Source organism: Battus philenor, unplaced genomic scaffold (assembly GCF_028537555.1).
Source record: "Battus philenor isolate CCGP_79_NKW_IND1 unplaced genomic scaffold, ilBatPhil1.0.hap1 SCAF_3, whole genome shotgun sequence".
In the NCBI taxonomy this organism is placed as follows: domain Eukaryota; kingdom Metazoa; phylum Arthropoda; class Insecta; order Lepidoptera; family Papilionidae; genus Battus; species Battus philenor.
In genome coordinates this window covers 12,298,419-12,323,344 of record NW_027181693.1, presented here as the reverse complement: position 1 = coordinate 12,323,344, position 24,926 = coordinate 12,298,419, and the positions used below count along the sequence as shown (strand labels likewise).

The window sequence follows — 24,926 nt, the reverse complement described above, 5'->3', positions numbered from 1 at the left end:
TCGACGGCTGAAGTCGCTCGCTCGCGACCGGCGCGGGCCACTTTACGCTCGCGCCAAACCTAACTCAACAAATTAAACGTAACAAAACGCGTTGTGATTTACCATCGGAACTCAATCGAAAATTAACTCCGACCTTAAACCGCTTTACTCTGTAACTTTTTAATTGTTATGTAGTTTACTATCTCGCTATCGTTGTGACCTTGTCCGTTATCTCACTCCGTAACGTATAGGTTTCGTTTTCAATAGAGCTTCTATATTTGTTGACTACGTGTTGTGTAGTGTATTGTATTAAGAGTTTATTAGTGTGAATGATGTGCCTTAAAAGGTAAAGTTCGTGTGTGTTGTTCCTGACAGCGACAGAGGTGTTATATGCGTATGAGTCACTTGTAAAATGCGTTGCGTCGGATTGGCTTTGGTGCTGGCGTTGTTTATGGTGCCGGACATCGTATCATCATGGAAAGCCGACGTGTAAGAATTATAATTTAGAGATTAAAATTTTTTATCGTTGTTCAGATACATTTCACATACCCTATGAAAATATGTACACAGACTGTAAACGTAAAAACATCTCGCTTACAATTACAAATAAATTATGAAACATCTAGCTAGAATAAAAATAAATCTAATATATATAATACTCTTTAAAAATTCATAGTTCTCAATATGACATATTAAGACATTAACGATAATTTTAGAAAATTAAAGTATTTGGTATATATATTATATATATATATCAACTTCAATCACTATTTAATTTTTAAAACTAATAATGTGATAGTATGAAGTCTCAGCAATTATTTATTATAATTACCGAAATGTTCAAAAGAATGTTTCTTTGTTTTATAAGTAGTGGTCTATATTTATACCAAAATTTTGCAAAGGGATCTTGTTTAGGTGTTTTGAGGTATAATCTAGTTGATTAATGAAAATTGGGTCTTTTACCGATCTTTTCTGTTCTTGTATATATTTTTTGAAATACCGTTTCTGTGGGTACCACAGCAACAAAACAATTTTTGCAACATTAGTCAAACGATTAGACAAATGAGTTGTATTTCCTAATTTCTAAAACTAAACTTTGTGTAAATCTTCTCTCCTATACGATTTACGCAAGATTTTGTATTTTAAAATACTGTGTAGGTATATAAAATTCTAGGTTTTTACAACCTGATGTTGTTTGATTTTATTCGCTTTGTAGTTTATTAAAAAGGGATAAGTAGTATTAAAATAGATGTTTATTTGTAATGAACAGCTGATTATAAACTAATTGCTTGAAGGAAAAAATAAATTGTTTTGTTATAAAGTATAAAGAATTTTCTGCGTGTAAAAAAAATTAAAAACTATGTGCTGGATTGTCAGAAGCAAAGTTTTCATCAATAAGCTACAGCTAACTATAAATTTGAGGAACATCTTTATAAACCTTTTATTTAACATAAATCATAGTTACTATATGGTAATAATAGAATTATAATGGAAACATATTACGATAACATATAATGAGATTAACATGCAATACGATTATTTTGTATAATTATTGTAATAAAATAATTTTGCAATAGAATTTGATATAATTAAGTTATGCTAGATAGTCAATAGGCAGGCAGTGTAAGAATTATGTGCAGAAGTTTCAATGTTATTGTGTCATTATTACATAAATCATAATAGTAGCTAAACATCTCCATCATTCCAAATTTAAATTGGATGACTTTCATAATACTTTATTTAGAAATAAGGATACACGAGTGAGAGATTGGAAAATTAGATTACAATGTTGTAAAAGGGGTTATTCTGAATTTTTCTTATCATGGTTAGGTTAGAATGCCTTTGATCTCATTGCCTTCATTTTAAATTGTGCTCAAAGGGCTTTCAGTTCAAAGTGAAAACTGGACAATGGATAAACTTAAAGTTCAAAAGGTTTAATTAGTGGAAGAACCTTTTAATCGCATACCCCAAATCCATACAAAGTTATTTCAAATAATTTATTGGAAAAGGATCACGTTATTTTATTTTTTATATGTTTTTGTTTCATGTACTATGTATTGTCACTTATTTAAGGTTCTTCGAGACTGATCTTTAATTTATTAAATTATTTAACAGCGTAAAGTTATGGGCGGCGGATTTGGGCGAAGATTTATGGAAATTAAGCGAGTCCTTAACGAAATCTGATCAAATAAGAATAGTAAGTAGTTAACGATAATAAAATTTGTGATTTTTACTTTAAAGTTATTTCCGAATACTTGTAATCGATAAAAAATTTATAGTAATCATTATTTGGGCATGGATTGGTTCGCCATTAGGTAGACCGATGACACACTATACCGATTTTTGATCTACTTGCTATTTTATTGAAAATAACAAATTTTATACGGAATGAACTTTATTATCAAGCAGTTGAAAAATAACGTGAAAGAATGTTTGCTGATTCATATTTGTTTACAGAAATACAAACAAATGAACGCTAGCGTGAAGAAGAAAGATGGTAAACAAATTTTAGAATCATCTTTGAGATCTGTTAGTACAATGCTCACAAGAAAAATCAATGCTGTTAAGGTAAATCTTTATCATTAATCTGTAAAATATGTTTATTTTTCAATTATAAATAATATTAACCACCGTGACGTAAAATTCTTTACAAAATACGGATAAATAATACAACAACCGTTATTGACAGTGTATCATTCACGTAAGAACGCTCGATATTACTAACCACTACGACCACAATACTTTTTAGAGTTACATCTTGCGCGAATTGAAATTCGAACGCCGAATTCGGATCAGAATTCGGAAGCCATCAGTAAGATAGTTCACTGCTGTTGTGTTTTGATCGAAATTTTTAACAGTACACGATGGTAAACAGTTTCTGAGTATAAGTTACATAATCCACCTTAATCACACCTGGCTTTCACTTTCCTCGCCATCGAAGAAGGAACGAATACATTCAAGGGCGATCTCTCACAGCCGCCCTCATACCGGCAAAGATTACAGCTTTTAAAGAAAAGTTTTCAACAACAAATTATTATAAAACCAAATCAATTAGCAAGTCAACGTTCAGTTGCTGACTTAATTACTGGCCATAAAGGCGTTTTACTTCGGCTTGTACCTCCAAGCGAATACTAATAGCGGGTACCTTTTGATATGCAAATCGCTGAAAGGATGGTGTTTTGTTCTTTCATTATTTTTAATTTATATCTATGTATTTTCAATAATTTGTTTTTAATGTTTGTTTACTGTACTTAATAACGTACGAGTAATTACTATTACATATTTTGTCAATTAATAAAATATAAAAATCGGATTACTTATTTTATACATAACTCCATTTATGTATAAAATATACATGTTTTTTTTTAAATATTATATTATAGAAAAAGTGTTTTCTAAATTCGAATTACTACATTAAAATTAATTATTGTTTACTGTCTGTGTCTGTAGATTTTGTACTGCCAGAAGTTATTAGTGTGGCGTATTCCGATATAAAACTAAATTAATATAACATATTTCAGAGTGATCACTTTATAAGTTGATTAGAAACATCTGTGTGCTTTCAAGCTTTATAAGTCATAAATTTTAAGCATTTTTAAGTCTTTAACTCCTCAAATTGTTAAGTAATACGATGATGAGTAAGATTTTGTATTTAACAATCGAAATTCGAGAATGAAGTGAAAATTCTAAAACATTTGTTACTTTGTATTGCGACTAAAATTAGCAGAGTAAACAAGCCTAGTATTTGTATAATAAAATAGTTATTAAATATTTATAGACCCCATTAATATTTCAGTGTATACATCGGACCGCGGAGCGTCTCGCGCGAGAATACAATTACACGGTTATAAACGAACATTACCCTTTCAAATATTGTTCAGCTAAATACTCAGAGTTCTATAAGGAGGGTGAAACTGAACCGATCGAGCCCAGTGAAGTGCCCATCTTCGCAAAGAACAAAACCCATTATATGAAAGTGACTTTGGAAAAGGATTCCCATTTTTACGACATAAATGTAAACACAAATTTAAGCTGCATACATGTACCTACTAATATATATTTTAAAGGTACGGTACTTTTATTGTCCAAAAATGTTTTTATAGTCATCCGCGATTCTACTAATGAATTCAGTAAAAGAAAATTCGATACTTACGTAATAAAGCCACCGCAACTACAGATTTGGCGGTTTTTAAGTGCCGCCATTTCACACAAGTTTTTTGTGACAGTACCTCAAAATTTTTTTATTTAAAAAAAAATTAACAAGCTTAAACCTAGCCCAATGTTAACTTTGCACGCGGTGTTGATACTTTGAACTTAATAAGAATTTAAAAACATTCGTGTGGAATCTAATATTACAAAAGAAATAATTAACACTTTTTTTTTAATTTTATATATTTTAGAACAAGAAGCATTAAAAGCTATTTTGTGGTCAAAAGATTTAAACGATATTTTTATAAACAATTACAAATCCGATCCTTCATTATCATGGCAATACTTTGGAAGTTCAAGCGGTATTATGCGTTTTTATCCCGGAATGCCTTGGAATATGGAAAAGGTCGACACCTACGATTGCAGGGTACAGTCCTGGTATATAGAAGCAGCCACTTGCTCTAAGGATGTCATTATACTATTCGATGTGTCTGGGTCAATGACTGGATTCAAAAACTATGTAGCGAGGAGTACTTTGATGTCTTTGTTGGATACACTTTCTAACAACGACTATGTAAATGTATTCACCTTTAAGAACAAAGTGGCAGAAGTAGTTGAATGTTTCGAAGGACTTGTTCAAGCTACGTTGGAGAACAAGAAAACTATCACTAACACCTTGGAGCCGACGGAAGACGAGAAAAAACATAAAGTGCCTCTAGAAGGTAATGCCAACCTTACGATGGCATACATCACAGCGTTCACTACATTAAAAGAGGTAAGGAGTAATTAAATTTATTAATTTAGCATTATAATATTATATCGTTGCTTTAGATATATTATTTTCCCTAAATAAAATATCCGGTAGGAGAATTTTCTGTTTTTTGTTCTACACTTTTAATATTTATTTTACGAATGGTCTCTTGAACTAATAACATTATTGTGGAAAAGACACAATACAGACAGACTTTTATTTGGAAATGAACTGTAAAAGTGAAACTTTATTTAACCCATTTTTTCGGACCTTTAATCCATATTTAAATATGAGTTTAAAAATTAAAAGATATTTGACACAAAGTTAAAAGTTATCATTATGTTTAACAATTGTTTTAAGTTACTAAAACATGAAATGTCAGTAAAAATTTATTTTTATGATCATATATACGGCTAAATACAAATAATATATTTAGTCGAACGCACACGTTGGCTATAAATTAATATCAAATGTCAAAGGGCGTAATTTCCGTTACATAAAGACTTGGTTATTCAGTTTGAAAAAGGCTTCATGCGTAAAATAATTAAACGACAATTTGTATATACATACGTATACACATACATTTCATATCACGTATATATATAACGGGTTAATTTTCAACAGATGTCTGTCTGTATTGCGTAATTAAAGCTTAACAAAAATATCTGTAGCTATTTAATTTCAGTAATGTTAAGTTGTAAAAAATCTTCAATATTTCTTTCCTATTTTAAAACATATTTACTAAAAATAATTGGATTTAACCTAATGCTATAACAGAATTACGAGATCTCTGAACATAAGGGTAATAATTATAGATTCAAAGTTACTAGTTTCTTACATTAATGCCATCGAAATTATCAGACTTTGCATGACTTTATTTGGAATTTTAAAAGTATGTAGAATTATGGTTATTTTTTTTTGTTAGAGGAGACAGCACTGTAACGTGACGAGTACACAAGGTTGTAACCAGCTGGTTATGGTTATAACGGATTATGTGCCCGGGAATCTCACGGAAGTATTTGAAGAGTACAATAGGGAAGTGGTAGACGGGAAGACTTATATTCCCGTGAGGGTATTCACGTACTTGATCGGGAAGGAGGTCACTAACGTACGTGAGATACAGTGGATGGCCTGCTTGAACAGAGGTAAGGGCTCGCGAATACTTCTACGTAAGAATCTACATCTCGGGTTAACGGGCTAAGAATTTTTAATTTAATTATTTTATATAACTTTTATGTTATGAAAGTAGTAAGTGTTTTAAGAAAAATAGTAAAAGAGTGAAAGAAGAGAAAAGTAAACTCTTATATAAGTACAAGTAAGTTCATTTCATTTTTTCCGATTTTCATGTTTAAACTTTAACGAACGAGCGCATTTTTCTAGAACAATGACTAGTTGATCGCCGGGTTTTTAAGAAAGTAAGTGCTTTATTTCCAGAACGAGAAAAGGCGCATAAACCCTTAGCTAACTAATTCCGCCATACTCGCCATAATTGTGGCATTCGATTTTTTGAGAATATTTGCAATGTCGCAAGTATAGCGGCATTCGTTCCCTAAGGGTTACATTTCAAATAAATAGATGGATTATTCAAAGTATTTTTAACTTTCTCTCATTCTATAAGCAATTTATAAACATAATCTAGTAAAAAGAATTAATCTTTGAGACGATTTAATTTAGAAGCCTATTTTCGATTCCCGACTTACCAAATGATATTCGTCAAATACGGCGGTTGTGGAAATTATACCGCGAGAATCTTTTTTTTATATTCTTTCAAATTTTTTTTTATAGCGGGGCAAACTTTGGCAATTAGTAGAATATATTTGAGGTATCAGCAAAATTGATTAAAGCAATCTGTTATACTAATTTAACTATATAAAAACCTATCCCAATGTACAACAATTCAAAACAAATACTAATATACCAATCACCCTTATAACAATCATATATTTATTATTATGAATGTATTCACATTTCTAGGCAAGAATCAGGTGTTTTCTAAGTTAATAACAACTATTAATAAATTAATAGAACACACAATTGTTTTCTTGGGCTTATTGGAGAATACGAAACTATAAAACTCTTATACCACCCACTATTTACCTAAAATACTCTTTGTTACCTAGAATCAGCAAGCTAAAAAATGTCTTTTCACGTCTCGTTATTGATAAATAATAATTGTATTATTTTTAAATAATTACTAAGCATATCTGTCCCGTGTTCCGTTAATAAATCACAATAAATCTTCACTTCGTTTCCAATTCTTTGTTGACGTATATAGTGAGAATAAAGAGCGTAGGTTGTCTTAACCACGAATATTTCGTTCTTGTATCATTTGTACAATTATGTATTTATTATATTTGATGCAAAAATGTAAAACCAGCCGTAAATTAGTGCTTAATTAACAAAAAAATTATTTATTGGACACATTAAAAGTCAAGGTTTTCTTGTATGGATATCAAAGCGATATGATCTCGATTTTTTCGAGAGATGTTTGGATTCCCTGAAATAAAATAATCAATTAACCGTTTTATTTAAAAGTAAGTCGTGAACTGGTCACTGTGAAATCAACTTTCTAATTACAATTCGATATGTTGCGGGGCGTGGCTCGCCCGGACAATGATGATTCACTGCTCACTTAACGCGAACGGACTGTACTTCGAATTTATTTTGAATATTATGCATAGCGCACATTCTCGACCCCCACTCGGATGGCAAATACTCAAACATACACGTAGTTCCTCAGTAAATAATTTAAAATGCTGGTCGTATCAGTCTGCTACCTTTGTCGATTAAAAGAATCAAATCTAAAAAGTTGTCTTAGAATTGTATTTTTTTTAATCTGTGACTGTAAAATTTTTGTGCTATTTATAATTTTATGTTTTTTTTTTGTATTTTTATATTTTATTATTATTTATTATAAAATACATTATTATCTAATTTTACTTTAGTAGTTACATCGTTATTCTTTTAACATTACATAATTTTTTTTCGTATCGGTCGGCATCCTTTTAATAAAATATAAATCTTGACCGTTCCATCCAAAGTTTGTCTGTATGTTAACGTGGAATACGATAAGACCGCCAATTGTACTTATGCATTTTTGTTATATCGATAACAGACGGCCATTAGAACCGAAAAGTTCTTAAAAAAAAGCTTAAATGAAAAGCGACTAAGATCCAGTAGACGCGGCATGTGTAAGCATCCAACGAGGTGGAACGCTGACATAGTGGTCGAAGAAAGTCACTGGATGCAAGCATAGCATTGCTGAACGGTCAATGTGACGATCTTTGGAGGCCTATACCTTGCAGTGGGCGTCTATCGGCTGAGATAATGATTACACTGACTGTAATGATTCCTTATCATGTTTATAAGATATACAATGTAGTAATAATTAAATAAAGGCTGAATTTGCAAGGTTACTTCGTCCACATCCACTCGGTGGAAGAAGTCCAACAGCAGGTATTGAAGTACATCAATGTGATCGCACGCCCCATGATCCTGGAGGGAAGGGAACCGCCACCGACCTGGACCCACGCAGCTATAGACTACACGGTAACATTTTTAATAACAACTTATAATTGTAATTAAAATATTATTGCAGTAATTGTATTTTTTGAAATATGAAACGTGTTTATTTATACTAATTTAATGAAAACAATACAACAATAACAATATAAAGTGATATCATTTAGAAATAAGATTTTTTTAACTAGATAGAACTAGAACTAACATTGATTTTTTAACTAGAATGCGACAGACCAATAACTGGCAGTACAAAGTCTGCAGGGACAGATAATAAACAATAAATAATTAGGATATGTTAATAAGAATTACGAAAAAGCTTTTTTTACCTTATTGTTGTTAATTTATTTGTTAACTATTAAACTATTGGGTTTTGGTTAAGGCGTACCATGCATTAATTGACAACAAATGAGCTATCATTCACTATTTTAAAACTTATACACCTATTTCAAATCACCCTTTATATCAAACAACAGTTATGTTATTGTAAATAGTAATAATTTAGTTCTAGATGTCAATAACTAGACTTTTTCCTACAAAAAAAAAAATCGGAAAGCATAATTAAAATTAATAAAGAGTTTTTTATTATGCTAGAGTATATTCTTCGTTTTTGCATTCTGCGTACTAAACAGAGATACTAAATATAAGATATAAACTGTCATTGATGATCTTGTTGTATGTACTAAATCGTCATATTTTTTTATACGAATAGTAGGTATTTCGTTCAGTATTTTTATGCGAAGTAGACTCTCTTTAAAATTAATCCGAGGATCCCTCTCGGCATTTCCCTGAGCGGAAATATTTAATAAGGTAGCTTTGATAACATTTTTAAGATACTTCCTCAGACTTCCCGCAAGTATTTATATAATATGTATTCATATTAATAAATACATATAATATTTAAACACAGATGAATTATTATAAAATGACGCCAAATAAAACTGTAAATAAAGATGTATAATATGAATATCAGATAACTATGGGCAAAAAAAAATTAAATAAAAAGATCTAAAATTTATCTTTACAATTCTACGAATATAATAAATTTGTCGTTATGAATCGGGCTTTATTGTTTTTACATTGTCTTAAATTTATTCCGGCCATAAATTTAAAGACTGTTAATCATTATTAAGGATATTTAAATATATATTATTTTCGTTTTCTTTTTCTATAATTTCTGATATTTTCTTTGCAGAGAACCTCTGAATGGAATGTGAGCATCGATGCAAAGAAGGTAAGATCCTTCATAATATTGTCATTACCACAAATTATTGATAATAGATTTAAAAAAGGAAAACTAAAAGTTTTTATTAAAAAAACATATTAAGTATTTTCTGCTGCAATATCAAGATTTTAAGAAGTTTAAATTGTGGAAGATATTTATTTTATCGTTACGTAATAAATACATAAAAAGTCGCAGAAGGCAAGAAAACCAATTTACTGTATAATACATTGATATCTATTAATCAGTAAGGAAGTCAAAAATCACTACACAGCTGTTCGGTTGGACTCAACATTATATATATTATGGATCGTGTTGGCTCATAAATCAACGTCAAAAGGAAATTCGGTGACAGATTAGTTGCTAACGCCGAAAAACTCATTTAATAAATAAATGTATATTTTTTATTTGTCTGAAAATCTGTACTGTTCTAATTTTCTTTACCTTTCTTTTTAAAGTGAATAATCCGTGAATAATCAACCCTTGAGTAAACGTCAAATAAAAATTAATACGGCAGGGGCTTAAATTTGGAAGAAAATAGCATGTTTTTAAAACATGTATTTTAAATTAACGCACAAATTTTTAAATATCTAAAAATTCTTACTTCTCATTGACGTTGATTTATGGGACACTCTACTTTTACCGACTAGACTCTTTTCTCTACGTAACAAAATTTTTAATGATCCTACCAATGTAGCTTTGGAAGCCTCTTCCAGAAATGATCTGATATTCGCTCTTAACAAGCCTAAATTATTCACCACCATTATTTATGTTTGAAGTTTTTACTGTTAGCCATATTGGCTTTATACAGCTACATCACTATTGAGCCCATGGAAAGTGGGGTCCGCGAGCTAAAATAAATTCTTCAGCAGATTATATAGAGAATTAGATGTTATACCTTTCATGTTATTACGGCAAATACGATGAAAACAGGGCATTGGAAAAAGTATCCGCAGATATTAAAACCTTCTGATCAATTGATCTTCAATAAAATGTTTTGAGATGAGAACCTTTAAGACTTAACGTAATACATAATACATTTGATTCGTTTTACGTTATTTTGTAAAGTTTGATTATGTTTTCGGATAATTTCTTATATATAAGTAATTAATATTTTATAAGTAAAACGGTTTCTTTGTTTATTAATAATACACTAATAAAAAAGTTCAAGTATTTGTTAGATATTTTACGACTAATTGAACAAGGGTAGATTAAAATCTTTTATTTAAACGGAGCTAAAAGTCCGCGCAAAGTTTTAGTTATTTATTAATGTAATCATAACTAATATATAGGGGATTTATTTATTTGAAATTACACAAAATTTAAGTGTAGTAAGTCTGGGCGGATAATAGTTATAAACTGCGTTACAGCCGTCAAAGTCCTTCTGCTTAAATAGCTAAGTAATTAAATGATATATTCACAACTTTAACGTTAATGTACTACTATTAACGTTAAAATAAATTTATAAAACACCGGTTGACCTTATAAATAGTAAAATCATAGATTCTTATTATTTTTTTTAATTTAAGTCGAGTGCGTACGTAAAAGAAAACGACTCACGATGTGTAATAGTGGGTTTAGATGTGATTGCTCATTTATACTTCCGTAAATATAGTTCGTTCGCGTTAAAATTGCAGCGAATTATATTTTTTACACCGGCCATTGTTTTTAATTAGCAAATAAAGTGACACTGACCAAATGAAGGAATACTTTTGAGCATAACGGTTATTTTCTACGATTTAATTGATTATGAAGGGTGATCAGGCTGGCAGTCAATAATTATTGACTTCATTCTTAACGCGAATGCACTACAGTTATAATAAGTGCGAAAAAATGTTAGTTATTTAAAGGTAAGTAAGTAATTAGCCGTACGATAATTTGTGGTATTTTCCTGTTATGGGCCAGATGTTCTACTTGACTCATTTCTCAATGTTTAAAAACTTTAAGAACTAATAAAAAAATGGAAAAAAAATGAGCTATGAGTATATTTCATTTGCCCATTCCATATAGATCACATGTGTGCGTGTTTAGGGAGCATTTGCCTGCTAGAGGAATAACGATGGTAATAAATTTTAGCCTGACGAGGACAAGTTGGTGACGTCTGTGGCGATCCCTGCTTTCGACTACAAATACAACGAAGAACACAACGACGCCATATTGTTGGGAGTGGCTGGTACCGACGTGCCGATCGATAGCATAGCCAAGTTGGCGCAACCCCACCAGGTCTCTATGCTTATACTTTATTTATAACATGGTATAGTTAACAGGAATAGTTATACAGTTAGTTTTTTTTAAACTATTTCTTGATATTAAATATTTTTGTGACATTGGTGTAATATTTTAATGGAATATGAGGATTAGCATACTCTTCTGTACCTTTAACATTCATTGTGAATCAAATGATTAGTTTTATTTAAATGAAAATATTAGTAATATGTCCTAATACTTATAAAATAAGTAATAGTAGTATATAATTTAGTAAAAGTAGTATATAATTTTATAAACTAAACTATAAATATAATTATAAAAAAGGTTTCTTATTTAAGCATTTCTCTAGGCGAGTGTACTTAATAATAGCAAAATTCTTCTGTCTCATGGGAATGGTAGTAAGGAATATTTAAATAAAATTCACGAAGCGAAAAGCTAACTCGCAACAGTCGCGTAAAATAAATTATTCAATACTAAATAATGTTAACTTTGTCCAAATTTACTTATTTTATTTATTTTTATTGTGTACTTACTTCCAACAAAACTTAATTCCATATTCACATTACATTATTACATTATAATCTTTACAAAACTATAAAATAACTAAACCCATTTTAAAATTGTTAGATTAACAATTACCTTCAAATTTACTTTAATTTATCTAGAATGTTCTTTAAATATATAAAATGGGTTGGTGTGAGCAAACAAAACGGGGCAATGCTCGTCAGTGTACCGTAATCATAAATCGCTAATGAGTGCCTCCTTGCATAAATCAATACGACTTAGCAACTAAAATTAGATTTTGTTTCAGCTCGGAGTGAACGGTTATTCATTTATTGTGAGCAACAACGGATACCTGCTGCTTCATCCACTGCTTATTACATCCGTAACTAAGATTATAATATGTTATTATTTCTAAGAGACGCGATGAACGTCGCTTTGTAGTGCGATAAAGAATTATAGTATATTTGGTTATAGGTGCAAAATCTTTAAAGAGTTTAATTTATAGCTCATATGTCAGCAGAAAACTTTAAAGCCTTTACAATTATCTCCAATCACCTTGTCTAAAGTGATCATTCTAAAATATGTTATGGAATGCGCTAGGTCAATAACTCCTGGTGGTACAAATTTTGCAGAGAAACATGTTAAACAATAATTAATTTTTGTATGTAGTAATCAAAATTATAATATAAATTCAGACATACTGCCGTTACCTTATGTACTACTTCTGAAACCATTGATTTTTGAAAAGGGTTACATTGATTGAAAGCAAACGTGCTATACATTCACTTCTTTAAAGCTTTTACATCTGACCAACAGCATGCATACAACGACATTAACCATTTACGTAATGTTAATGTTTCTTAAGTATCTTAAAGATATTCTCTTTGCATTTTTTTTATTGGTTTAAATAATAAAAAGTGTATAATCTGTAACATGTTTAACGCACATGACTATGAAATATTTATATCAAATTTGTGGATTTTTCTCTAATGTCAATAATATTTTTTGTGGAGGTATTGATAAAAACTGAAAATGTAAAAAGAAAAATATATTTTCTTCTTTATCTCCACAAATCAAAATACAATAACCGTAAGGTACAATTTTTTAATACATAAATTAAACAAACAAAATTTAAGTACAAGCTTTCTCCAAGTATGACGGTGTTTATAAATGTTATTATATATTGTTTTGCACAAATTAATATTTTTAAATCGCCTTTACAATTACTTACAGTTTATTGTGATTTTCATAACACTTAATAATTTTAAATTTTGTTATGTTAAATGTTACTAATAATGAATTAAACTTGAGCGTTAAAAAATTAAGACTTAGTCAATATTATCAGTGAAATAAAACCGTATTACTTGATCTCTTAGTCTCTAGAGTCAAAATTGAAAAGCATGAGGTCAATTGGTATATTTTACTTTAATTTTGTTAAAAGACTGAACACTATAAATAACCTGAAAATAATATTGAAGTATATGATAATATGAAAGGACTACCTATTTTAACTTTATAAGTACGTGTTTATGTAATGGTTAGAATAAAAGTTCGAAAAATTACAATTATTTAACTTGTAATGAATATTGAACTGTGCCAATTGTCCCCACGTTTTCCAATGATTTTACTGTCCCGAGATAATGTGGTTTACTTATTACTAAAGTTTATTATATTACTAATATTTCATTGCATTAAAATATTCGAGGGGTATTTGTAACATAACAATATTACTAACTTAAATAATATTAGTAACTGAAAATTGAATTGTTTTGATTTAAATTTGAGCTAACACCGAATACATTAGTATGCACTGCTTTATAGAAAATTTGTAATTTTTACTAGTTAATTAATTTGTATTATTATTATACATGAACGATTTATAGAAATATAAAGATAAAAAATATTTCGGCATCTTTTAAAAAAAATATTTGTAGATCGGAATCCGTTCAAAATCGATTCTACGAGTAGTAGCAATGATTACAGATCAATGGTAATTTACAAACGAACTACAACAGCGTTGACTTCGTTGAAGTGGAGCAGGTCGACGATGGCAAAGGTCCGCGGGAACTTGGCGAGGAGATCAAGTCATTGAGGAGGCATCTGGTGAATGGCGACGAAGGGAAGCAAACTGAAGTTAAGGTCTTGTTCCACTACGACAATATGAGGTAAACGACGTGATTTTATATTACGTTGCTTGTAAGGAAATTAGCTTCAATTTGTTTTTCATTAAATTTGTTTTTTCTTTTTAAAGTTAAAGATGGTTTCCTATAATCATTATAAAACTAGCTGCAGAGCTGCAGCGTCAGATTTCGTACAATTAAAAGACATTAAAGTGTCAAAGTCAAACATACAGTATTGACAAATAAGTTATATTTTTGAGTATACAGTTTTTTATGAATCTAATGTCTTAATAATTATCAACAATCAATTTATGGTGAAAACCACCTCTGCGTCCATCTGTGATCTTTCTTGGATTTCTATATTCCTTTCCGTGTAAAAATATCGGTATAATAAAATAGGGAACTTCACCATAATTACGAGGTTGCGTGTAATATTTACCATTCTGCTCTTTAGAATTTATTTATTTTCTATTAGAAGTATATAGGTTGATTAGTTATAGATGCAAAAGTTTTAAAAAGATGAACATGCTTTTTGCTGGCTAATAAACTAAGCTAATAAATATATACAAATAGCCTATTGGCCAGCAAAATCCATTTTATATATACAAATAGCCTATTGGCCAGCAAACCACCACAAAGGTTTTGCACGTGTTTCCAAAAAATAACTCCAGGCAGTGCTGCCTGCGAAAATAGATAGTGAAGAGTAATTATTTTTATTATGTACTAATTTGAATCTTGAAAATCCTTTTTTTTACTATGTTATCATTACTTAGTTTATTATTTTTGAAACCATTGATTTTTGATAACACATTAACTATCAGAAAATAAGCCATTCATTCAACCATTTACAGTACCCGGCGATAAATATTGCACCTTTGGAAAATACAATTGGCTAATTTCAGTTTCGTAGTGCATATCTCTGTCTCACACTACCCATGCGACGTTTTGTTAGACGTGCCACCTCTCTTTCCAAAGGTCGATGTGCAATATTTATCGCCGGGTATTTTAAAGCTTTAACTCTTATAAGCAATCACCCCCCATAAATTAGATTTAGACTATTTTTAAATGACATTTTATTTACGTAGGAGGATAGCGCGCGTAAAACATGATTACTTCTTCAATAAACTTGTGGGCACTCCGTTCTCAATGGGCATTTCTCTGCCGGGCGGTTATGGTGACACTGAGCTTTTACTTAAAGACAATCCTCTCGAAGCGAAGCAAGGTCTAGAAGTCACCGGCATTAATGTCACAAGCTACTTCAATTTCAGTTACAGAATTCATCCTGATTGGTAAGTCTTTTGTAGCTAGCCGGTCCGAACACGCATAGCATATTTATTGCATCGTTTATCAAAGTAACTACTTCATTCTGTAAAAACTTTTAAGAGTCAAAAATAAATTGGTTTTCATTCTTAATAGGCTTTACTCCATACACACTCCAATATTTATATAAAGTGACTGGTTTCTTGGGTTATGACATCATTATTATCATTTTAGATGTACGACCTCTGGATACGCCATTTTTAATTCCATCTTGTTTTAAATTCATATTAAAAATTGTAGCCTTCTTTATAATATTTGTTAAATGAAAAGTAATGTTTTGAAAACGAATTGCAATTATAAAATATTATCACTAGTACTCATATTATGGTATTAAAAAAAATGTTAACGATGAATTAAAGAAAAAATATTTTCGTATCTATTTAAAAGAATTATAGGAGATGAAGATATGTTAAATATACTCAAGTGTTGAGGAAAAATTGTTAAAATACTCAACTATTCCTTCAACACAGCATCAAGGCGCCGTGTTTATCGCTTCTGTCTCGAACAATCTATTAAACAGAGAGTAAATTCTGGTATCTGCTAATTTTGTGCTTGCAAAGTAAATAGTGCACATTTTATTGCTAATCTGTTTACTCAACATGTGCGGTGTTTGGTCAAGATTTATCCACAGATTCACAACTTTTATTTCAAGTTCTTCTTTTTTTATTTCATTCTATTTGCAAATACCACCACGCATTAACCAATATAAAATGCTTAAGAAAAATAAAATGAAAAAAAAAAAAACTTTATAACCATGTTTTTCGAATGGAATATTTCATTTGTTAAACGAATTTTAGACTTCAGGTATTTTTATTTACGCTATTACATGAATATGAGGTTAAAGCATTAGGCACACATGAAAATATATGGCCTGCATTATCACATCATTACAGGAAAAATTATGATAGTAATGATGACGATGATACTTTACCTTTCAAACCTTAACAATTTCTTGCAGCTTCCACGTATAGCTATTAAAGTCTATTTTTTTTGAGCATAACATTTTAGTTTAAGCATAAATAAATAATATTTACGTTTATATTTTCTTTCTAGGGTGTATTGTAAGTATCATTACTTGGAAGGCCATGAATCTGACAACGCAGAAATTGAGATGTATAAGTTTTTAGTGAATATTTCTAAGAATGAGCTTAATATAACTAAGAAGCAATATCGCGAAGAGGAGGAGAGCACTTCTTTTGACTTTGACAGTGAGTAAATATATTCACGAATTCATTGGTTCATTCTTGCCTAATTTTAGTCGATTATACATACCCGTCTGTAGGGGCAGTGGGCGGGGCACACCGGTCGTTAGAACCGAAAACTTCTGAAGTAGCAACTACAAGATAGCACGTAACCGTAGATTGGCCGTGAGTAGCCTGCCACTAGGTTGACCGACGACAGATCAGGGTTGCGAGAAGTCGCTGGATGCTGGCAGCGCAAGAACGGTCATTGTACCATTCTTTAGGTAGGCCTATGTCTTGTCGTTAGCGTCTATCGTTGGACGTTAATAAAAATATATATGAATATACGAATTTTTATTGCTATATCTGTAAAAATGATTACATTTAGGATCATAGAATGACTTACTAGAACCAATAAATAGCGATAAATGGCTGTCGGCATTTAAAAAATGGTAAAAGAGCACTTCTTTGGTCTCTAAAATAGGATATTGTGTAGCATCTGTTATTTATTCGTATTTATGTAATACCTTTTCCGCGTAAATATATATTTATAGATATATTTATGTGTATACATAAGTGTTTTTTTTTATGTTATTTGTTATTATTTTTTTTAGTTTTTTTTTATATTTATGTATATATCTGCCCTCTCTTTCATGTCTCTCATCTGCGTCCAAAGGTTGTCTGGTAGAGATTGCCTCGAGCGATAAAACCGCCTCTTGCATCTCTCTATATGACCCGCTGCTTTTCTCGCTAAGGTCAATCTAGCCCGCTTCGCGGACGACACAGCGCTCTTCGCCACGGGCAAACACGCAGCTACTCTAACACGCTAACTCCAACGCGCAACCACTCGTCTAGGCAAATGGTTTCGCAAGTGGCGCATAGACGTGAACCCTGACAAAAGTCAGGCGCTCGTTTTCAAACTATCCCGTCAACTTAGATGTAGGCTCGGTTGGCTACGGTCGTCCTATCCCCTGGAACATCGATCTCCACAGTGACCTCCAACTAGAAACCGTCCAAGAGTTCTTCCAGGCATGCTAAAAGGCATACTTCGCGAAGGCCTCTTCCCACCCCAACCCCCTCATAGCGAAATCCTCTCGCTACACCCCTGGCACTACCTTCAGAAACCTCGTAAGGCGTCCTAAAGACGTCCTTACTGATCCTATCGCAGGGTTTCCACAATCCACTCGCTACTCACCGCACGCTTCAGACACTCACTACACTGCAAGCGATAATTCACCATCTACAGCAATCACTCCACTGGCGACCGCTCACCGCACGAAAAAACGCGTGTGATGCTCAAAGATAATTCACCACACTTCCTACCGTCCGTTACGTAAACGGCCTAGGCCTCCCGTCGCCGCCGCCGCGAACAGCGTGAGCGATCCGAGTTAGGATCAGTATCCTTGCTTAGATTGCCGAGTGGTCGACGCTGCCCTCCGCACTTAACTCCTCATTCAGTACACTTCAGTAACACTGACCAGACAGGCGCGCTAGCCGCGAGTTCTGCCCGCCGACTGGGTCGCGCTGGGGTTGTGTCCTTGAGGGCTGGCTGGGTGAGCCCCGCTGCTACTATCTCGCGGCTACTACATTTGTGACTTCTTCATCTCCCCACCGAGTACTGATACGGGTTCGGAAACTCGAATCGTATAATTTTACGGGACGTTCACGGACCCCTCCGTTCCGTGAACTCGTTTCCGATGAAGCTGTAAAAGCCGCAAGGCTAACAGCAAAAACTTCACGTGAGACAATAGACAATCTTTATATGAATTGTTTCTTTTTTTCTAGTTATTGTCTATGGTGTAAAAAAGAATAAATAGAAAAAATAAAGACTTAACTATGCATGTGAAAAACTGCGCGTGTGCTAACATTATCACGCATATTAATTTTACTCGCTGCACGTAATCCGATAAAAGCCTTTACGTGTTTTGTGGCGAAGTTTCTGTTTTTATTAAAATGAAAACATTTTTTACCCCACTGAATTAGATAGTTTCGTTTTATCTCTTTTATTAATACTTTACAATTTATTTATCTTTGTAATTTACGATTTTATGATAGATGAGTAAAAATAATTTAAATTTAGCATATTAGTAATATCGTCGTCGTTTCAGGCCATAGACACCCACTGCAAGGCATGTAAGGGGAATATACAATAATACCGAAACTGTTATAAAAGATTGTATCCCGGAAATCGAACCCTCGACCTACGATCGCAGGTCTCGGTGCTCTGCCGCTGAGCTACCACTGCTTAATGTATTTGTTGATATTTCTTCTGCTGTGACATATTACTAGTATAATTATACGTATGTTACAAGTTTAAAAAAATTAAAGCAAGTAAAGATAAATTTTTCTAAATAATTAATTATAGATTGTCTCAGGAATCAGCTAAACGAGGATCGTATCCCTTTTACCATTTTTTTACGTTTTCTTTCCAAATATCGAGAAATCCAGGAAAACAATTTAGAAACACCTTAAAAGTTAATGTAATATTTCGAAACTTTCCATGTAAATACGAGAACATTTTTCAAATTGGAGGATAAGTTCTAAAGAACGCCCTATGAATATTTTGAAATAATGACATTTTTATCCTGTATAATATAACATATAACATAAGTTTATTCACTGTAACTTTAAAGAGGTCTGAAGTAGTCCAACAGAAAAAAATAAATAAAACGCATTTCAGAGTGATCAATTCATTTATTGATGTAAGATCCTAAAAAACAAAGATTACTTTTAAAAATATTTTTTCTATATCGTACACTGCAAGAATCTAGTAACAATATAATTCAAGTACTCATTTTTTCGTTTTTATTGAAGACAAATATCTTCCAGCTGGAAACAGGTATTTTAAATATTTATTTATGATGGTTCTTTGTTTGTAAGAGGAAAGAAAAAAAACTGTTTTTGCATTTTTTTTCATCGCAAGTACCATTGCATTGCAAGTACCATCCTGGTGCCTAAACGAAAATATGAATAAAAAATGCCGAATCGAACTTGCCGCTCTCGAGTTTGCTAAGTGTAACACATATTACGATTTTTTTTTATTTATATAAATACTGTTCGTAAAGATTAAATATGTTTAATGCAAGTTTAGTTTGAAGTTTATAATCAACGGTTTCCAAAATCAAACTAGTACCTAGATTGTTTCCATTTCAGAACACTGCGGAGATGAAAGGGAGCAACTTGGGAAAGATGATTACTATTGCAACGAAGATTTGGTTAAGCAACTGGTATTTGATGCGAAGCTGACCACCCCTTACTTTGCCACATGGCACGCCAGTGACGACGAGAGAAGGCTCGCAAACGAGTACAATGTCAGTGTTCGGTTCATTGCGACTTCAAGTGGACTCACCCGGTGGCACTACATTAACGAAGACTCCAAGAATGAAAAGGTGACGGAACAGGGAGAGAAAAGCAGAAGTTTCGATGGAGAGTAAGTGTTATTATTTTTTTTTGGCTAAAATATTTCTATTTTTCTGCAGACTAAATAGAGTTTATGGTTACATTTATCTACTTATATTATTCAACTAGCTGTGCCCGTGACTTCCTCCACGAGGAATTTGAACAAAAAATTTAGTTTTATTATGCTTAAAATTTTCAAACTTTAAAAGACAATAATATATTAAAAGCTTTAGTTACTCCTTATTATATCAACTAGCTATTAGTACAAGTCTCGTCAAAATAGATCCATTCCATTTCAAAGATTAGATGAAACAAAAACACAGACAGACAGAGGAAAATTTCCAAAAATATTAATTTGATTTATGTACCGCATTTATATTCATATACATGTAGGAAAAAGAGGTTATTTTAATATTACATACAGACACTGTAATTTTATTTATTCAATAGATATAATTCAATATAAGTTTACAGTGAAAATAAACTAGGGCGGACACATATATGATAATATTCAAATTGATAATATTGCGGTAATTACTCAATAAATTAATTTATTTTAAACTATAGAAGGTAGCATAATCAGCTTTATGTATTATCGTCATCATTTCAACCGTAAGACGTTCACTGCTCATAAGCTGCCCCCAAAGACTTCGAAAAAGTTTTTTTAAGACCTTAACAAGGTTGTCTGTCCACCTTGTGAATGGACATCCTACCCTACGCCTGCTGGTCCAATGTCTCCATTCCCGAACCTTAGTATAATTAGTATTAATTGACCTGACTCAAACAGCAGATGTTACAGCTTTAACGTTTTATCTTGAAGTAAGTCTGAAAAATATGAATTTATTTTATACATGGAATTTGTCATTATTGATTAAGTTTTTATTTTCGTCTGCTATAAGACTAATAAAGCATTTGATATAGTACCGATACACGATGTTTTCTGTTTTATTAAATTTTAATATGATTTTTTGCGTTGTTGAATAGCTTTGAGCTTTGTTTAGTCCCTAGCTAACAATCAATTATAAAAATAAAATGTCTTTGCAATTTGTATGGAAAAGGAAGTGTTTTTTTTTTTTAACACGGATGGTGTTAAAAAAAATCCATCCATCCAGCATCCTTCTCCGCTCTTTTAAAGAATGTTCTTCACATATTTGGATTTTTTTTTCTAATAATATTAATAGATAATTATAACAGGTGTTACTTTTAATTGCAGTGTCTTCGGCGACATATATCCGAAAGCGATTGAGGAGACGTGGTATAAGGCGGCCGTGTTGCAACACCTTATTAACAAGGAATCGTTGGTGGTGGCAACTAATCTACCAGTTTTGGACAAGACGATAATCAATAAACCGCCTGTGGAGAATGATGATGGAGACATAACGATCACAGCGAGTTACGCCATTTTCTACAAAGATGGCAACTCGGAAACGCCAGCTTCTGTTGTCGGATTTCAATTTGTTTATTCAGGCTTCTACAAGAAATTTTTGGAAATAACCAACACCACGAATGTGCGTTTAATTAATTCTAATATTTAATTTATTTATTTAGTAATTATGAGATCTAATTCAATCATACCGTTGGCAGCTGTACTGTTTATTAATTGTGTTAAAGCCACCAGCGTCTTTCTTCTTAAACATTGAAATTGTATTTATTAATATTCAAGTTGTGTTCTGAAATCGTTTGCTCGAAAACCTGTTGTTGCACACGAAAAATAATAATTTTCAAATTAAAATAATACCCTCGTAACCGACAAATTGTACACCGAATACGATTAGATGTTGCCTGGGATTCTCCCTAATTTACAAAAAACTTTTTTTCGCGATTTACGATTGTAATGCAGTTAGTCACACACGTGGATTAGTGTTAAACCGCTTTTCATACTTACGATGGTTACTCGGTTGTCTAAAGAAGGTTTGGGTCTGTCTCCATGTTAAGGTTGCCATAAGACGCAGAATACAAGCTTTAACCGCTTATAACCTATTCTATTGGAAATGTATGGGCAGGACCAGCAGTGGACATCCCACGGCTGAAATAGTGATGGCGATGTTTGATTGTATACTAAAATAGGCCACAGTTATACTTGCATTCACTGAAGTACCGCACCAATAGTATAGAAATAGCAAACAAGTTCGAAAAGGAAGAATAAATAATGAATTAATTTCCAGGAGTTTACATGTGCGGACGAGACACACGACTGCTACATCATCGACAGCTCCGGCTACGTCGTGTTAGCTAAAAACAAATCGGACGTGGGAAAGTTCTTTGGTGCCATCCACCCGCACATCGTGCAGTCGTTCATAGATAAGCGTATATATGAACACGTGGAAGTGTTTAACTATCAAGCGCTGTGTCCGCTATCTGCGTTGCCTGATATAACAAGCGATGCTTGGATTTTTAACACGGTAGGATATGTTCCATACATGTAACTTTTTTATGACCAACTATACATAGAGCTTTCGTTGTAAGAAATGTACATAGGATCGTATAAATATTGCAATATAGAATGAATTATGTTAAAACTTAACAACATGTGAAATGTGATAATTACTTCCATATTTTCTGGGACAAAAATGTTACGAAAATAGTTTACATAATCCTATTGAACATTTAAAAAAAATTGGGTTTTGACAAAACAAATAATTCTTTTCCGTTTAAATTAAAAATATTTAATTGGAATGTTTGTGATATTTTGTAACCACAAAGTACTAATTGAACAATCAAAACTCGTAGAGCTCTGTTTAAAAGGATATGTTAAATATCTGCTACAAATTTCGCGAGTTGCTTTAGAATTGTGAACTTTTCGATGTAGGGATGAAGCTTATCCAATCAGCCTAAAGCATTCTTTTTTCAAAATATTCAACTCTCGTTTACATGTTTATATGGATCATTGCTTTGATAGAAAATTAAATATTCTTACATCACTAATTTTCGAGTAAAGCAATATCTGCAAATCTTTTTTGTGCATTATTAAAGATTGAAGTAAAAGACTTAAGATTACTTTTTAATTTATGTTTATCAATAGGGCTAACACAAGTATAGTTTTTATAACTTGTAGTAAAAAAAAAACAGTTATTTGTAAATTATTGTTTTTCTGTAGTCATCAAAATATACTCGATTGCATTAATTTTTTTAACATAACTTTCTCTTTCTAGCCGTTTAACGCTGTTACAAATTTTATGAGATGGATGATAACTGAATTAGTGATACTTCTGTTTGATGTGGTAAACTGGCAACAAAATGTATACGCTGAAAGTGAAGATGAAGGTCAGTACTTAAGAAATAAGAAAAACTACGATAAAGCAGGCATTATCGTAAGAATTTATCTGATTAATGATTTTTAATTTGTGTTATAATGGAAAGTTTGTGAACTGATACAAAAATGGAGTGTAACAAAAATTATGCTAAAATATTTAAACTATAGGCGGAACTAAAGTTTTAAATATATAATAATATATTAATAAGTGTCAGGCTTCTAAAACTTAAAACCCACCAGTGTTTTTGTTGAGACTCGAGACAGGTTTTTAAATACTAGTCAGTGTGAACTCTTCGCATTTAGCCTTTGATTATTTATATATTCATAAAATATATTGTATTCTTTTGATATAGAAACCGCAATCCCGCCGTCGCTAGAGAACGACACTATAGAAATCAAAAACAAAGACGATGACAGTCTATTTTCATGCGACCACCGCATAAGTTTATACATTCTGAACCAATCGTACTTCCTGGACTCCATGGGACCTTCGCCCGCGGTGATGGAGGACGAGGAGGGCGAATGTCATCCTCCGTATTGGGCCGCTTTGATGACCAAGACAAACCTGCTGCTCGTGGTCGTAGAACGCGGGCCATGGCACTTCAAAGACAGCTGCCAGAGGCCACCTGACACGGAGCCCGTAGCTACCAGCAATTCCACTACCAATTGGGCGCCGTGCCATAAATTGGAGTTGGGGCAGTTGACGAGAAGACGTCTGGAGGACTGTTTCACTTACCACGACAAGGTTTTATACAATAAATATTACTAAAAATGTTCCATAACATACACGTATTGCCAAATTGACATTCATTCTTACCTTCCCGTCATGCTTATTCGATTTCTATTTAGTAAGGGCTTTACTTAAAACTGTAGTTTACATTACATTAATATTTTTGTTTAATTTACAATTATCGAGAAATTCATATTTATAAAATAATGCCGGGAACAAAAATATGATACTTAAGTAAATTTCTTTCCGTATTATTGGTGAATTAATGTTGATTTTAAAAATCAAAAGAAATACTAGTGTATTTTTTTTTATTTGATGTAGACTTTTTACGATATTTTATAGTTAATTGGAAATCGGTTTAATAATTCAACATCAAGTAGTCATAAAAGTGTCTCCTATTAGTGAAAATTTATTTTTTTTAACAGGAAAGAAATATTACGGCTTGCGGTATTGGCAACAGAATTCGTGTGGATACGCGGGCCATCATTGTCTCCGCTGTGATTGCCTTTTTAACTGCCTTGGTTGTATTGCAATAAAAGTTAAAGTAACATCCACTGAATTTGTAACTTTCTTACTTTCGCAATAAAAGCT

The 24,926-nt window shown here is 31.9% G+C and overlaps 1 protein-coding gene across 1 annotated transcript; it reads left to right on the top strand.

Annotated features, from left to right (window-relative positions):
- Window positions 1-41: 41 nt before the first annotated feature.
- Window positions 42-24,884, top strand: Ca-Ma2d (Ca[2+] channel Muscle-specific alpha2/delta subunit). Its single transcript, XM_068770264.1, has 19 exons — window positions 42-468; window positions 2,095-2,176; window positions 2,437-2,547; window positions 3,776-4,046; window positions 4,380-4,903; window positions 5,805-6,024; window positions 8,292-8,428; window positions 9,594-9,632; window positions 11,697-11,843; window positions 12,640-12,714; window positions 14,316-14,497; window positions 15,538-15,741; window positions 16,826-16,980; window positions 20,107-20,383; window positions 21,566-21,860; window positions 22,518-22,754; window positions 23,505-23,616; window positions 23,959-24,350; window positions 24,761-24,884. The coding sequence occupies exons 1-19, from the start codon at window positions 392-394 to the stop codon at window positions 24,869-24,871; spliced, it is 3,648 nt and encodes a 1,215-aa protein (XP_068626365.1). The 5' UTR covers window positions 42-391; the 3' UTR covers window positions 24,872-24,884.
- The last annotated feature ends 42 nt before the right edge of the window (window positions 24,885-24,926 follow it).